Source organism: Phaethon aethereus (genome assembly GCF_964289735.1).
Source record: "Phaethon aethereus genome assembly, chromosome: 6".
In the NCBI taxonomy this organism is placed as follows: Eukaryota; Metazoa; Chordata; class Aves; order Phaethontiformes; family Phaethontidae; genus Phaethon; species Phaethon aethereus.
Genome location: NC_138580.1, coordinates 19,807,630 through 19,825,171, shown reverse-complemented (window position 1 = coordinate 19,825,171; position 17,542 = coordinate 19,807,630). Strand labels below are relative to the sequence as shown.

The window sequence follows — 17,542 nt, the reverse complement described above, 5'->3', positions numbered from 1 at the left end:
CTTCCAGTATCAAACACGAGTACCTTTGTTGGTATCTACAGAGTTACTCTTCTATAAAACCTGTGGAGATCAATTCTTTTCCAAAAACCTATAGTGTAATCTAGAACAGGTATATTGGGGGTGGGTGGAAGAGAGGAGGTAGATTAGCTGCTCTCTTCAGAGTGAAATAATCTAATCATACAATAGTCTGAACAGTAGTTTGCTTGCATTCACAACCACATAATTCTGCACTGAAAGGCAACACAGTACTACTAGTCATTTAGCAATCCACAGAATCTCATTTCTAGGAAGTGGCAAGGTACAACACTCATATTTTTTGTTCTTGATAAAAAAACTGTAAACACTCCTTACAGAAAAGTATATTATGTGGCCAGATAAAAAGGAATCTTTTATCTGCTAATGAGCAAAAGTAAGCATCCATATTTCTGGCTTATTTTCTGGAGACAGCAACATTTTTTCTGAAAAGTTGACATAGGTTTGAAGACACTGAGAGCATTGTGCATCTTAAGGATCTATTAATCTGTGTCTCTAGAGGGATGCTTTCCAGAGCTATTCTGTGTTATAGACTGGAGGCTTTGCAGAGCTCTCCATAAAGTTGCAAGGACAAGAAAATCTATACATTGTTGTAACAATTTAACAAGAAATTAACTTCCAAAATTTTGACAGCTTCCATGTGGTATCTATACATAAGTTTGTGAATGACTGTCGGAGTGGTACATTTTTATGCAGAGAGCAGAAAGAATGGTCTTGATTAAAAGCTTTTATAAAGCTGAATCACTGACAGCTTGACTTTATGGTTACCATTAAGTAAAGCGGATCTTAAAATCAAGACAGCAAATTAAATATATTTGGCTTCACTTCCCACTTCCATAAGTGTCCCTTCCAGAGGGATGTTATGCCCAGCGCAGGGCAAGGATACTTGTATAAACCCCTGCTGGTGATTACTGCGGTGGGAGGCAGCATCGGTAGCTTCATCCTGCATGGCACTGAATGGCCCTAATTCCTTCTGATGGCAATGGGATTGTGGGGTGCTCAGCACTTTGCAGGATCAGGCCCTTTAAGCTGCAGGTGGGTGCAGCCTAAGCCTAAAGTAGCTTATTGAATTATTTCTGAAGATATTACAAAATCATGTACAACTTAACTAATTCATCACCACTAATGGATGTACTAAGAACACCTGTTTCACATGAAATAGTAACTAAAATGACGTCGTCAGGTTAAACTTTGTGTAATGTAGGAATTGGTTTACTGGAATTAGTTTTGGATTTGTCATTAATGTGAAATACTAACTAAATGGATTAAAGAGCCCGTATTCTGCAATATGATTGTGAGGCAGTATGGAGGCTTTGTTTTAAATAAAATGTGAAAAAAATCAAGTTTAGTATCTTGTTTTGTTATATTTTATTTCTTATTCTGTTAACAATTCTGTTCCCTTAAGTTTTATGGCAGTCACTTAATTTTCTTAAAAATTGAGTTTGAATATATTACACTTAGTGCAAGGATAATATAAGAATTGTGTGATTTATATTGTACTTATGAAAGATTTATCTCTTTCCTGTCTGCTTCACACCTAAATATATGGAATAACACCACCCACTGGTAAGAGCAGGAGGTATTTATATCAAATTTAATTCCAGTATAAAGTGTGGAGAATATCCATGTTATCTGTTGGGTTCAGAGCTTGTCAATGCTTTCTAATTTTAATTGTAACTTTTTGCATGATGAAGGGGTAGATAGCAAAGGGAAATAATCCAAGTAGAATCAGATGTGGGGCAAAATGGTTACTAAAAATTAGATATTAAGAAATGTTAATCTAACTACATTTATTAATGACTGTTTTACCCCACAACTCAAATCATGCTTCTCTGCCCAAAAAAGTTCATGTGCATATTGGTTTGCATTAGATAGTTGCTCTGTAGGAATGTCACTCTGACAAAGTTGCCATGCTGATCATTCTGCATTTTCCTTTGTGTGAATGCTCTTAATTCAGACCATATATGCATGTCAGCACAAGCGCCAATGAAGTTTTCTTGGCTATAAGCCATGTGCATATGAGACGGACTTGCATGTGGTATTAACTTAATTTTGCATGAAATATAGGTATTTACACACCTACTGTCCTCAGACAAAGGTGTTTGACTCCTGTCAATATTTACTGGGAGTTTTTTGCAAATACCTGAAGGCAGAATTTGATCCAATGTCTTTCTTTTACATTTCATGACTGAAAACTGAATAAAATTTTAAAAACCTAAGTTCTCTTTCTCCTTTGAAATATTAAATGCATCGATAATTTACATTTTTATATATATATATGTACATGTAATGTATACACACACACGTTCATATATATATAAAAAAAATATTAGACAATATGTTTCAGAAGATGCTTTTAACTATCATCTGTAATACACTTAAGAATTCAGGAAAAGTAAAAAAAAACCAACAACTCTTAACCTCAGGAATAATACTGCACTAAGACTAAATAATCTTGATTTCCTAAAAAAAATCCTACGCTTTATATTGAAGCCCAGAAAAGAATACTTTATGCTAATTTGAAATAACTAAACTTGAAATCAGCTTCAAAGTTCTGATGGTGAAATATGCTGAGATCATTGTTTATTTGTTCATTTGTTCCCCTCTGCTTCATTTCTACATCTCTTTGATTATGTTTCACTGCATAATGTATCTTGATAAAAACAGTTCCACATAATTATGCATGGACTGGATAAACAGGATTTGGGATTTATTATAATCTGGATAAAAATCTTGAGTCTATAGAATAAGCATAATTTAAATCATATCCCTGTGGTATACACTGACAAAGTCAAACTACAAAAAAATTATTTACGGTGTATATTGTTTCATGAAAGATGTCACCAGTCCCAAAGATTTAAAGATATTATTTTTATTTTTTCAGTAATCCTGTTCTGTTTTTCCTAAACTCTCTTTGCTTTCTTTTCCCCCCTTCATTCTAATGTTATCAATCCAGCACTGATAATAGCATGCATGTGATGCTTACCCTAAAAAGATTACATATATAATGTTTGAGATCCTTTTTTAAGTTATGCATGTATTTTTTACAGTCCTGCCCCCCTTCTTTCCATGGATCTTCTGTGCATCTGAATAGCTTTATTTGTTTATTTTAGCTTTAAAAAGAGTTCAAAGAAGTAAATAAGTGGGACAAGCTTTGGAAAGCATTTAGACAAATGTACATGTTAATTAAAATTTTGGATGTGGGACAGATTCCTTTCTATTTTGGGTTTAACCCAGTACCATGAAAGGAGAGAGCAAGTCAGAATTTTTTAATGTAAATTTATGGAACCTTCTCCTGTAATCATCTAAGCAAATGGTTGAATTTACACCTCTGATAAGTTGTCTTGGCCAGAGAGATCATGCAAGTACAGCAGAACACACAACTATCTTGAAGGTTCAGAACCAGCAATGCTACTATATCAAATAAAGGCCAGGTTCATCATTGCTTTGGTAAGGCTTCTTTTGTGAGAAATTGGCCACTGGTCACTGGATGACATCACTACATTTGTTATTCTTGCTTTTCCTCCCGTTGTGATCACTTCTTATGACCAAAACAATTCTGCCAATAGAACTATTGCCAGTAATATTCTTTCAACCAGGAAAATTAGAAAAGTAAATTCAAATGTCAAAAATAGCAAGGAGAAGTTCCTTATACCACCAGAAGGGTAATACAAATTAGAAGTGTTTGGAACAAAAACTATTAGTAATTGGTTAAACAGCGCGAGTATGTAATCACAGTGGAAAGTTTCTATATGTCATAATGGAAATCATAAGACATATAAGCCTGTCAGAAAGTACCTCAGATGTGATTAGCTGTAAAGCTCTTCTTTCATTTTCTATAGAAAGACCACTGAAAAATACAAATGCCTACATTTAATCGAGTTACAGAAAAGATGATTAAAAAAAAAGACTCTCAACAATGTCAATTTGCAAAGTGATCCTTTATCAGTTTTTCACTGCATTGTATTTTGTGGTCTAATGTCTCAAAAACAAGAGCAATTAACAATTTCCTGGCCTGTATCAGAAATAGTGTGGCCAGCAGGACTAGGGAAGTGATCATGCCCCTGTACTTGGCACTGGTGAGGCCGCACCTTGAATCCTGTGTTCAGTTTTGGGCCCCTCACTACATGAAGGATGTTGAGGTGCTGGAGCGTGTCCAGAGAAGGGCAACAAAGCTCGTGAGGGGTCTGGAGCACAAGTCTTATGAGGAGCAGCTGAGGGAACTGGGGTTGTTTAGCCTGGAGGAGAGGAGGCTGAGGGGAGACCTTATCACTCTCTACAACTACCTGAAAGGGGGTTGTGGCGACGAGGACACTGGTCTCTTCTCCCAAGTAACCAGTGATAGGACGAGAGGAAATGGCCTCAAGTTGCACCAGGGGAGGTTTAGATTGGATATTAGGAAAAATGTCTTCACTGAGAGGGTGGTCAGGCATTGGAACAGGCTGCCCAGGGAGGTGGTGGAGTCGCCATCTCTGGAAGTGTAAAAAAAATGAGTGGATGTGGCGCTTCAAGACATGGTTTAGGGAACATGGTGGTGCTGGATCAATGGTTGGACTTGATGATCTTGAAGGTCCTTTCCAACCTTGGTGATTCTGTGATTCTGTGATTTTACAACTATAATTATATTTCTGGAAAGACATGGATCTGGTCCGCTTCCATCTTCTGCAAACATTAGAATTTTCTGTTGATGAGAAAGTCAACAGTCTAAGAAAGCGAAATCATTTCCTGTCCTACTCACCCCACAATGTAACGTATCTCAGAGACCACCTTTCAGATGTACTCAGAAACTGTAATAAGATTATAGATGAAGAATGTTCCACTACACTCCAGTAATTTCAACATAAAAATGTCACACAAATCTTTGTCATGACAATGACTGAAAGCAAAAGATCCTAATTCTTGATAAGGTTGTCAGACTTCAAATTTCATTGCAAGGTGAATTAGCTCATCATCACACACTGCTGCTCTTCTCTCACCTGTTGTAAGGACCTCCTTCATATCCTGACAAAAACAAACAAACCAACCAAAAAATCCAACTGCAAAATTTTCCTGTATGAAGAAGAGGAATCATTCAAAATAATCCCATTCCATGTGGAGCCCAAGGGCTACTGGAGCAGAATTATGACCTTATGTGACCTTATAGATTCTTTTCTAAACGGTGAAAGCCCTTGGAAGTGTTTTGGCCTGCTGCTTATAGAAATAGTTAATTTCTGTAATTAACTATCAGAGAAGTAGTAAATTCTAAATTCTTTCTAGAAATAGAACTAGGTTGAATTACAGAAATGTTTAGCCTAGATGAAGATGTTATTAAATCTGAGAGTCAAATGTTTGTGACAGAGCTAAAACACACACTACTCTTTCCATCAGAGGGAACAGCTACTGGAGGACAGAGAGCCTAATTCAAAATCTATGCAGTGTGATTTGTGCAGCTAAAGGGTATCAGATTAATGCTAAAATTAGGTGACAGAAAGATAAAAATTAAATACATAGGTTATTTCAAAAAATACATTAATTACTATGAATTAATTTCATTCATTATTACAGACTAGACTAAGACAGACAAAATGTTAATTTTGAATATAAATCTCCACTAGAGTGAACTCTCCAAGGCATGGGGTTTGCTCCCTGTAATTAGTTCTAAATTTATTATTCAAATTGTTTGGGAACTTTATTCAGCACTTAGTGATGCCAATGTCAACATATCCTGAGATATATATTATGAAGATGAGATCCAAACAGAGATTAAGTATGTGTAGTCTACAACACAAAGTATAGTTATTCCAGCCTCTTTGTACCTTCAACTGTTCAAACTTTTTGCTGGGTTAGTTTTTGCATGGATCAGTTTCTCAAACCATTTCACAGGGAGAGATCAAGACAGGGTAGGAATAAACAGAGAATAAGGACTATAATTCCTCTTTCAGTTTATGCCAGGTTAAATTGTCAGATGAACTACAGAGTCTATCTTTATCTTTCCCTCTCTGTGCTGGATACTTGCCACTCATAAATAAGCCTGACTGATTCTAGGACAAGAAAGCCTTAGTCAAAATGAGTTCCAACACATCCCAAACAGACTCACAACACACAAGAGCTCTCTTGTGCTCTCTTCAACTACTGCCTGGCATTTGATTTTTGATCCCACCTATATTTCAACAGAGAAAATGTGTGAGAAGATCATATGCAGAATTAAAGAAATATCTTTGACTGCCAGACTGCAGGGACTGGAGCATCTCTCATACTAGGAAAGGCCAAGAGGCCTGGGGCTGGTCAGCCTGGAGAAGTGAAGGCTCATGGGGATCTCATCAATGTGAACAAAAACCTGAAGGGAGGGTGCAAAGAAGACAGAACCAGGCTCTTTTTAGTGGTGCCTAGTGACAGGACCAGAGGCAATGGGAACAGACTGAAACAGGAGGTTCTGTCCAAACATCAGGAAACATATTTTTACTGTAAGGATGACTGAGCACTGGCACAAGTTGCCCAGAGAGGTTGTGGAGTCTCTGTCCTTGGAGATATTCAAAAGCCATCTGGACATTGTCCTGTGCTACCCTGCCTGAGCAGGGATGTTGGACAAGATGAGCTCCAGAGATTTCTTCCAGTCTCAACTATTCTGTGATTCTGTTGGTATAGAATGTGATGATATTTGTGTATTTAATGACAGTTATTCTAGCTAATATTCTGATTAGCTTCAGGTTGGATGCATTCTAAATATTTTCTGTAGGACAGATGCTAATACTTATTCAGAACTGAGGACAGAAGATCTAAAAACTGTCATGAATCTTATAGTTTATCCAAAAAAAACAAAGTTGTTGTTGCCCCAAACATTTGCTAGTTGTTTGAGGTTAGGGCACATAGATGTCTCCAACCATGTTGTTACTTAGGTGTGTCATACATGTATGAGTTGATATCTTTTTGTCATCTTGAAAAAGAGAAGTTCATGAAGCTGGACTCCCTCTCCACTTATAAAAGACCACATTCTTCAAGGCAATATGAATCGTATCACTACTATACTCACTTATTCTTTCATTAGCTTCAACCACTTATTCTACATAAAATGTTTTACTTCTCTCTGAATGACACTTTCCTCTTGTCTAAGCTTGCCAAGTAGGTAAACCAACATTATTTGACATGGAATAAGTTTTATTCCAGACAGGAAGAATTGACTGAACTTGGACTTGATAACTATCAAGAAGAAATAACTGGAACCTATGGTCACAGCATCATAATTGTTTTCCTTTTTTTTTTTGGGGGGGGGGGGGGTGTGACATGTGAGGCTGATTTTATATCTTGTAACATTCCTTTTTTTAGAAGATCTGTGCCTCTTGAATTGTGCATGAGTTCTGATTCTAACTATGATTCTAACCATGGTAATCCAAGATTTTTCTCACCAGGGCCCGGTGGAATCACTACTGAGGATATTCTGAGTGTAACAATAGAAACATGTCAGGAAAGAATGCAGCAACTGAAACTCAAACTTGTATTCAAATGATTTATTAATTTTGGATTTGTCATTGAGAACAAGGCTATTTAAAGAGCAATTCTAGCTTTATAATTTTCAAAATTTTATTTCCAAATTTTATTTTGAAAATTATTTTATTTTTGCATCACCTGGTCCTGCATTCATATAATTTCAAGATTATGCTGGCTTTTAGTTGTTTAGAAAAGTGTGTTTTGAATTTTTGTCACATTGGAGTGTGACTTAAATGTGTTTAAAGACTCCAAAAGCTCACAACAAATGAAAAGAAGTGCAATGCAATATTTAGAGGTTTATTATTTTTAAGCTAATCTCATTATTTTGAAGACTTCATGAATGATTTTCTAATATTTAGAGTTGTCAGTATGTGTACATGTAATGTATTGACGTTGATTGCCACAATATAAGAACATGACATTTCAATACAGTTGTTCCTGCTCTACCCAGACAAAGATATCTGTAAGAATCAGATACTTCCTTATTAACACAAGCTAAAAACTGACGAATAAGAAATATTTTCTCAAAGTCATGAAAATCTGAATATTAGAAATGTAGCTGGAGGCTTGGGTTGGCAAGATATTTTCTGTACTGCACAACATAAATCAGTTTGGAAACATCAAATTCTGTATAGTGTCAGCTTCTGGACTTGGATTAAATACCTCACTACATACAAAGTGCACTGTATGGTAAGCTCCTTTTAGTAATGTAGCATATGACAATGTTTTAACAAATTTGTCTTTCTTGCATTTCTAAACTTGTGCTAGTGGAGTAATCTCCAAAACTCCATTGGAAATCAGTGTTATTTGGGCACTCCTCTTCCTTCTAGACTTTTGACAATTGTGCTATTAAGGAGTAAAGTGTTCTTCCTCTCTGATGTATAACAACTACTTTAGAGTGTAAGCTCCATGGGGCAGGGACTTCTTAATTGCAGATACTTGAACACAGGCTAGTATCTTTCAGATATTATTGGCTTATAAATAACTATTAACTAATATGCAATGGCTTTAGAACAGTTCCATATTAAGTATAAATTAATTACCAAAATAATTGCTTCTTTAAAGAAATCCCTAAAGTATCTTCAGAAATATAAACTAACACATATTGTCTGCATGGTTTTTGCTTAATGGTAAAGTACAAATCCTTGATAAATGAGATAAACAGAAGCTGATGTGAAAAATGAATAAAATTTGTCCTAAGGCTGTGCTATTGACTTTCTAAAAATTCAAACACCTTTACCTGTAAGTACCTCTGAATTGAAAATATATTTCCTATTTTGCATCCTATAAAAAATGAAGCTCTTCTAAATTATCTTCAGATAGCAAAAGAATTAATTCAAACTAGGTCTTTTTTACTCACATGACTAGAGGACAATTTCAAAATAAACACCTGCAATTTTTCTCCACCTGTATCATTAATCAGATGTATTTAGTTATTAGTTTTTCAGCATCATTCAGTAAATAAGTTGCTACAACCTACAATATTTTAGTTTCAATGTAATTACATTAAAATAAAAAGTAATTGCATACTAAGCCATTTCTAGTGGTATGATAGTTACTGAAAACAGAGTGGCACCACAGAAGATTTTCATTTATCATGTTTTCTTTTGCTTGTTGTTGCTTGAATGCTGGCTTTTCCTGAGGATGTATAAATTTCATGTGGTAATACCCTATAGCTCATAAAGTTTTTGTATATATGTGTGTTAAAATATTCTGTTTGTTATTTCACAGCATTGATTTCCATTAACAATCATAGAAACATTTCAACTCAGTTAAAGGTACTAATATTTCATTTGTAAATCATAGCCTGGCTTGTGTGGATGAAGCCTCATATCAGAAACTTGTACGTTTTCTCCATTAGCTAGGATATGAGCTGTGAATATTTTTATGCAGTAAGAGTGAGGGCACAGACCTTTATTGTGCTGAAGAATTAATATAGCAACAAGTGAATGGATTTTAGTGGGGTTTTCTTTTCTGTGGAGGAATATTTATGTGTTTGTAGAAAAAACAGTGCAGAGGATAACCAGGAACGAATTAACAGACTGCTCTAACAACAGAAAGACATATCCTGTTCACATATTCATAAGACCGGTAGCATCAGTTCATGTTTTGTCCTTAGAAACAGATGTAGCCGGTCCCAGGGAAAGCATATCACCCATTAACATCATTGACAGCAGATAACAGGATTAAACAGAAAGAAAGGATGGTGCATAATAACCTGTCAAGCCCATTCCTTAACCCAGCAGGCAAAGTCACAAGGTGGGCATTAGTCCCATAGAAGTCAGTAGCAGAAATGTTTTTTTCTAAAAGTAGCAAGAGGTAAGATGATCCCAGACAATTTAGAAAAGCTCACACATAATGACCACATTGTAAGAAGCTCACTTTTTTCTCCTAAACAAAATTAACATGTTTCCATGGTACCCAAGAGGAATCCCGTGGTTCTACTTCAGGCAAACTCCCCTTGTTCTGAGTAAGAGATGAGCAAGGACCATAGCAACTAGCCCTGTGGTTTGCTGAACTAATCATCTACCTGTGTAAATCTGCATCACATCATTGTTTCAGTGGCATGTGTTGCTTTCTGATAAAAATCTAAGTCCACTTGCAAGCAGAATATATTTAACATGAAAACCCCATTAAAATGGGGGAGTTCTTTCTGAAAAATATCTGGTCTTGTTCAGATAGCTCTCATTTTACAAATGTGATGGTTATTTCAGCAAAAACCTCTTTTATATGTACTTTTATAATTGATAAAAAAGAAATAGACATATTAGTCCAAATAGGTGAATTTCAGTCAAGACTCTCCCTTTAGCTGTCTTGTTTGTTATTTTATGCAGTATACTCATTCATATAGCTTGATACCATTTCTTGCAATGAAAGAAATCTTAATTACAAATTTTGTAACCACTACATACATTGGGATATACATTAGTATCCACAACGTATAAACTTTGCAATACAGATTACACTATGCACTTGTTGAATTGTAATACTCTGACAGCTCTTAGGGCCACCTCTTTTCTTTCTGTCATTTCTTTCTTTCTGTCCAGGAAGAAAACATAAAAACTATATAAAGCAACTTCCATAGCATTCACATGAAATCCTTATGCTTGTCTTTACAGGTCCTGAAGGGGTTTCCAGAATGCTTACAAGCTGACATTTGTCTGCACCTCAACCAAAATTTGCTTCAGAATTGCAAAGCTTTCCGGGGGGCCAGTAAAGGCTGTCTTCGAGCTTTGGCTATGAAATTTAAGACAACACATGCACCTCCTGGAGACACTTTAGTGCACTGCGGAGATGTTCTCACTGCTCTTTACTTTGTGTCAAGAGGCTCTATTGAAATCCTTAAGAGTGACATTGTTGTAGCCATTCTTGGTAAGTAGATTACTACAAGGTATGTTAAAACAGTCAGGGGATTGAAAACAATTATCCATTGTTGTTCCTGGGGAAGGAGATTTGTAAATATTTACCTCACTGTTATTTAAAATGAAGCAGAGAAATAATTTAAGGAACAAAGTCTACATTACTCCCATAATTCGTGTGCACCAAAGAGCCCACATCCTTGGCTATCTAAAATCTAAGAGGAGGAGTGAGCCAGATTTATCCCAGTAGTAAGCTGCAAGCTGAGGCAAGCAGATATCAAAGTACTCCAGTTCTGATTATGCTGCAAGAACAAAAGTCAAGGACACCCTTTTCTTGAACAGTGTATGAGGGTGCTGGGACACACAGACCCCCTATATGCTAACTGGAGAAAAACATGTATCTACTTTCAGCATTCAAAATGTCTTCTAGAGATTTTCAGAAATGTCTGCTTCTGCCCACTGAGCATATGGAAAATGAACAGAGTAACAGATTGATCTGATCTGGATTGATACTTAACTGTAACAACACCAGTGTTTCCCCTATGTTTCTTATCAACATAATCTTGTGTGTATAGCATGGGAATTTACTTGTTTTCTTTCGCAATGAAGAATGCTCAGAGCACAGTTCACTCCAACTGGGAGCTCACCTGCAGCTGGTGATGGCTCTTATGTGGAACCAATAAGACTTCATTAGCTACAGCAATTTTAAAAGCAAAATAACTAAAACCCCACCTAAACAGCACTACTGATTTGTTTCTCCAACTTAATATCAGGTAATAAAAACACAAAGAATAATTGAGTAGCTGAGTAAGGATTTTGCTGTGCAGAAACCTAAACCAGTTGTAACATAGTTCATATGTTCTCCTTTCTGTTTATCATCCACTGTAAGAACTTACAGCCAGAAAAATAGCTGAAGCAAAATGTGGACTGGCAGCAGTGTGTTGCTATTAATCCACTTGTGGTTGATTATTGTGCTAGAAATTTGCAGGGTGGATGCATGAGCAGAAGTACAAAGGTGTGTGTACAGCAATCCTTCCCTCGGTTTAGACAGTGTTATCAAGGTAATTTGTCACCTCTAGCTGTTGCACCTCATCAGCTGGGTCAGCTTTAGGCACAAGCAAAGTAGGGAGCATGCAAGTATAACAATGTGAGGTTTTTACTTACCTGCTCTTCAAGATCCTCACTGTAAATCAGCTCTTAAATTATATTTTGCATCTTTTAGCCACTTGCTCACACAGTTTTCAGCTTCTTTTTTAGAAAACTGAGAAACCAGAACTACTTGCAGTAACATAAAAGCCACAAATGCTTAACAGAGAGGCAAAATCACCCATATTCTTTTTTACCAGTCTACTGTTTCTCAGTTGCTATGAACACTATTCTTTTCCACAAGCATTTTTCCACTTCACCCCAAAACCCCATTTTGCAGGTAAGCCCTGCAACCCTTAAGTTTAGGGCATATTTTGCACAGGTGGCTGCCAGCTCCCCTGCATTTACAAAGGTTAGGTGCAGATTTGGGTAAAACAAGCAATTAAATAGGGATTACTACTTTAGCAAACAGGTGCTGCAACTATCTCAATGTTGATGGAAAGAATTGTAATACTATCAAAACAGAAGCAGCTATGTTTAAAGAGCTTCTTCAGAATAACTTCTGCATCTTGGAAGTCTTGCATTCCCTCTGAAAAAAATAAAAACTAAGTCATTTTCTACTAAAATGTATTTCAAGTACCGTCTGTTTCTTCATGTAATTCTTAACAAAATGAGATCCCAGGCCAGACAGGTCCTGGACTCTACTGAATGACAGAAATTACATCTTTGTCATCATTAGAATGTGATTTAAATCAGCAAATAATGTTTTTATGAGAAAGGACAAAGGAACCTGCTCTAGTCATGCTGCTTTTATGGAACTGGAGAAAAACCGTGATTTTCCTTCTAGTTAGTCCAGATGTACGTCTGTGTAATTTCATTGATTTTAATAATTTTACTTTTACTATTTAATAATAATACTCTTGATTTACAACAACATATGTGTAATGCTAATCTGATTGTATCACTTCATGTAAAATCAAATGTTCTAAACCACTATCATAAAGAAATACCTCATTCAATTTAATGGCTTATGTTTAAAATAATAATCTCCATCTAATTTTCTTTCTGCAGGGAAAAATGATATTTTTGGAGAGATGGTACATCTTTATGCAAAACCAGGAAAGTCAAATGCAGATGTGAGAGCTTTAACTTACTGTGACTTGCATAAGATCCAGCGAGAAGATCTACTAGAAGTTTTGGACATGTACCCTGAATTTTCTGATCTCTTCCTCACCAATCTAGAACTGACTTTTAATCTGAGAGATGAAACTGCAAAGGTACATACAATAAGTGATTTTTTTTTTTTAATATTGGGACAAATCTGTCCCACAAAACTTGAAAATAGCAATTGAAAAACCAAGGTTAGCAAAATTAAAAGCTAAAAGCCTGAGGCCAAATCCTATTTTTAAAAACTATACTCACCTGATTGCTCCTACTGAAGTCAGTTAAACTCAGCAGAAGTCAATGAAATGATTCAGGTGATGTTAATCTAATAGGATTAGGTTCTATATTTAAAGAGTAGTAAAGTTACAGCCAGGGAGATTTTAGATGTTTTGTTAAAGTGATGGAAAAATGTGGGTTTTTTCAGATGACTATAGACTGGGTCACCACAAGGGGAGCTTTGGGCACTAAATATAGTTGTACAGCCATAAAATAAAGATAAATCAGATTATCCAGATTCATTCTGTGTCTAACAATAGAAAATACTTAATTACCTTTCAAATATGAATTGTTAATTCTCTTATCTTGGAGTGCACCCTACCCCCTAGGAGACTAAAAGCATACAAGGGACTTTTGAAATTTCACTCAGTCTTCAAATTTGCAGGGATTTCTTGGCCTCTTTTTCCCACAGTGACTCTTCTAAGTGTCCCCTTTTGCCAAGATTGCATCTTCAAGAAAGTAGAAAAATTACCAGTGTTTTCTTATCTCAGACTGCCGGGGTCAGTCTGAATTGGGACAGAAACAGGAGGTTTGGCCAGAAGGGGAGAGGGCAAATGATATTGCCCAGCTCATGCTACTGGGACTAAAGCTTTCCCTAGAAAGCCGCAGGGTACATGAACACTGGACATGAAATGTGGACTGCGCTGCCCGTAGAATGACTAGTTTACATTTCATGACTTCTGAGATACTGCCATTTTGTGGTTTCTGACTGTACATTTAAGGAAAAACAGGTTCAGTGAGAAGGAACAAACATAATTTAGCTTCAAAGGCCTTCTGAGAAACAAGGAAACAAAGGACACTAAGTTTTGGGCTGTAAATGACAAGGACATCTTTGCTAATCACATGTGGATCTTCAGCTTAAAAAATTAAAACAAATATAACTTCTGACAAGAAATGTCACTTCTTTTTATGCTGAGCCTTTTTTTTACTAAAAGATCATTCTGAAAATAAAAGACCAATCCCATTCTTTATTTTAAAAGTCATGCTTTTGTGCTTATTGAAAAGGTCATCATTATTAATTACATGTGAAATACAATACAATTAATTTATAGTCTAGCGATAAATTTAAGTTAAAACTGAAAGTCCACATATTTGAAAAATTCCTTGAGGATAAATTCACACTAATAATTTTAGTCTGAGCAATTATTTCCTGCAATTACATTGTCATCAATGTTTTATCATTATTTTTTCCTTAGATCTGAGTAAATTGAAACAAAATTCCATTTTCTGTGTTGTGGTGTAGAATACACAAAGAAAACCCCCACTGTTCATGTTCCTTAGAAATTTTTCAGTTGTTATTTCTTACTGCTGTACCAGCCACTAAGAAAAAAATGCTAGGCTTCACAGAGACAGGGAAGGGAGGACAGGCTCACCCATGCCTCTGAATTTCTAGCAATTCCACTTGCCTTGCAAGTGTCTATTGCAATCCAGAAAATCATCCCCCCAAAGAAGTGATGAGCACATTCTGATCTTCAAAACACCACACAGATCCAGATTTGTTATTTGAATAATAGGTGCTTCTGCCTCAACTTCTGCTCCTGTCCTCCTATTTATGTAAAAGTGCCTTTTTCTTCCTGCAGTTATTCTACCAGTGGGCCACCACTGAAGCACTTTACCCACCAGGTTTACAATGAAGGGAATAGAGAAAGATGTAAACACTTCCCACTTCTTTCCCTCTGCCCTTCTCCCACATGCAAATCTGCTTGCTTGAGTGGTATGGGAAGCCTCACTAGCACAGGGAAGGGAAGTAGGCTGAAGCCAATGCCATGGGTATGTACACAAAGAGCATAACTGGTGTTATATTTGCTTATTTGTAAATTTCTCAGTTTTAAATAAGTAGAAAGAAGAATTAAATGTATCTTGTATTTATTATGGCAAAAAAGCACATCCTTCTTTTATAAGATGGATAGAAAAAGACAATATTGTGTTCTGCTATGACATAAGTATCTGAATTAACTAAATCCGATAGAGAGCAAGGGAGAGTCTAGTAAGATAAAATAATGAGGGGTAAAGTGTCTGGTGTTTGACAGCCTTACATTTATTGTTTTAAAATGTAACCTTTATAAACATTACCATGTAGTTAAATGTAAATCTAATTACAATCAGTTACCACACTACTTGCAATAGTATACATTCTCTGTTATAGGTTATTTAGGTTTTTTTCATTAATTTCTCTAAGATTACTTAAACCACATCTGTGCAAGTTCAGGAAGCTGATAACACCTGAACATATGTCTTTCCATGTAAACTTGTTATCAGGTTACTTCTATTTCACCACCAAGTGGTGGCATTGTTGGTTTTTCTCAATCTGCATGAACTTTTTAACATTAACATTCAGCAATACCATTAGCTGGGGATGGAGAGGTTGATGGACTTGTGTAATATTGCCTTTCTTAAAGCTTGAACATGATTACCAGTCAATCACCTATTGAAAACCTGCTCTCTTTAGATGGGACTAATCTTTCATTATGTTTCATATTTCATTAATCAAGTCTGACCTCGTAATAAGATCACAAACTACTAATGATACGGATGGAGATAACTGCAAACTACGAAGACGGAAATTGTCCTTTCAAAGTGAAATAGAGAAAGGTAATTAACTTCATTTCTTACATTAGACAGCACTGCTTCATTATTCATTGGTATTTCACTTGGTAATGCTGGGTACGTTAAGGTCCCATGTTAGCTGTAGCAGCTCTTAGGAATCCAGCTCAGCAGCCAAAACAATCTGCATTGTCCCCTATATGGTTATATATGACTAGAGGGTATCAGTTTCACCTTTCCATGACTTCACACCTATCAGTGCAGAGCTGTTCAAACACTAAGCTACCTTACTGCTCTTGAGATACATATACACATCTGTTTTCTGAAATACCAGGTTTTAAACTGTCTGAAGAAGCTAGTCTATTGGATTATCTATTAGCAGCGTTGATTTTATTTCCTCTGCAAAGTGCTTTGTTGAACTTGATGCTAGATAGCGTTTCTCCCCGGAATTAAAATATTTTGTTTTCAGGACATAGTAGCTTCAACTTTGTCTGATTTTGTTTCATATGGTAATGTGTAAATTGCCCTGGCAGGAGTTCAGGTAATATTTTCTGTGCTTATGTTCACCTTAGAGGCTTTTGGGAGTAATCCTAATGATGGAAAATTCAGTTAAATATTAAACTATGTCACCAGTATACAGTACTGCTAAATACCAGGAACTGTAGATAGTAGCTCTGGTTGGAAAGCAACAGTCATGAAGACAGCTAAACTGATACTCATTTTTATGTTGGGAAAGGACAATTCTTTGAATAACATTATACTTTTATGGTCCAATCGTCTGTCTGATAAATTACTGTTTCTGGTATACCTGTCTTTCATACTTCACAGTTATCCTGTGTTATCCACAGTTATCCAATCCTAAATGCAGCATAATACCAATTTTAGAGTTGCAGAGTAGCTGATAATAAATGGGAAGACTTTAAACATACGTAGCAGGTATAATGTTCAATGAAGGAAGACTTTAAACCAGAGTGTGGCTACTCAGAACAATGACATTGCTGTTCAATCAAAGAAGCGTCTTTAGGGCAGGAAGCCAAGACTGACAACAAAACTGTCAGGAAAATGTCCCCATGAAATATTCAATCTGCTCTTCACAAAGAATCTGTTGACAGAGGCGCTTTGCCTGAATAACCTTCACAATTCTTATGGGAAAACATATGCTGCCACCTAGACAAGATGGAAGTGATCTTTCACGTTGTGCCTGCTGCAGAATTACAAATAGGCTCCTCAGGTGTCAATGTGGTACCTAGACCCCCAGGTTTTTATGGTTCTTGTCCAGTAGATTACACTGAACATCCTCTTGGAGACATTTATTTGCATTACTTTTGAAAGAATATAATTTCCCACAGTTTTTTCTTAAAAAAAAATACTTACTTCATTGGCGAAGAAGAGACAAGACTGGCAACAAGCTCCTTAGTACTGGTAATACTGTATAGTATCTGGTAATGTCTGAGTTAGACAGAGCGCGGTACATTGGAAGGCCATTTGAGAAGATGCAATCTAAGAGTCTTTTGCCAAGAACGGAGTATACTTTTGGCCCACTGGCTTGCTGCCCCTCTCTGGTACCTGTTTAGATTCTCTGTATGTTGCTATAGCTACAGCAGACATCTCATAGT

The 17,542-nt window shown here is 36.2% G+C and overlaps 1 protein-coding gene across 1 annotated transcript in view; it reads left to right on the top strand.

Annotated features, from left to right (window-relative positions):
- The window catches only part of KCNH7 (potassium voltage-gated channel subfamily H member 7), a gene marked incomplete at its 3' end in the record, with an annotated part of 239,809 nt that overhangs the window by 199,943 nt on the left and 22,324 nt on the right, over positions 1-17,542 (top strand). The window contains exons 10-12 of the mRNA XM_082001369.1: positions 10,617-10,869; positions 13,014-13,219; positions 15,875-15,974. Coding sequence (XP_081857495.1) covers positions 10,617-10,869; positions 13,014-13,219; positions 15,875-15,974 — 559 coding nt within the window. The remainder of the gene's footprint in view (positions 1-10,616; positions 10,870-13,013; positions 13,220-15,874; positions 15,975-17,542) is intronic.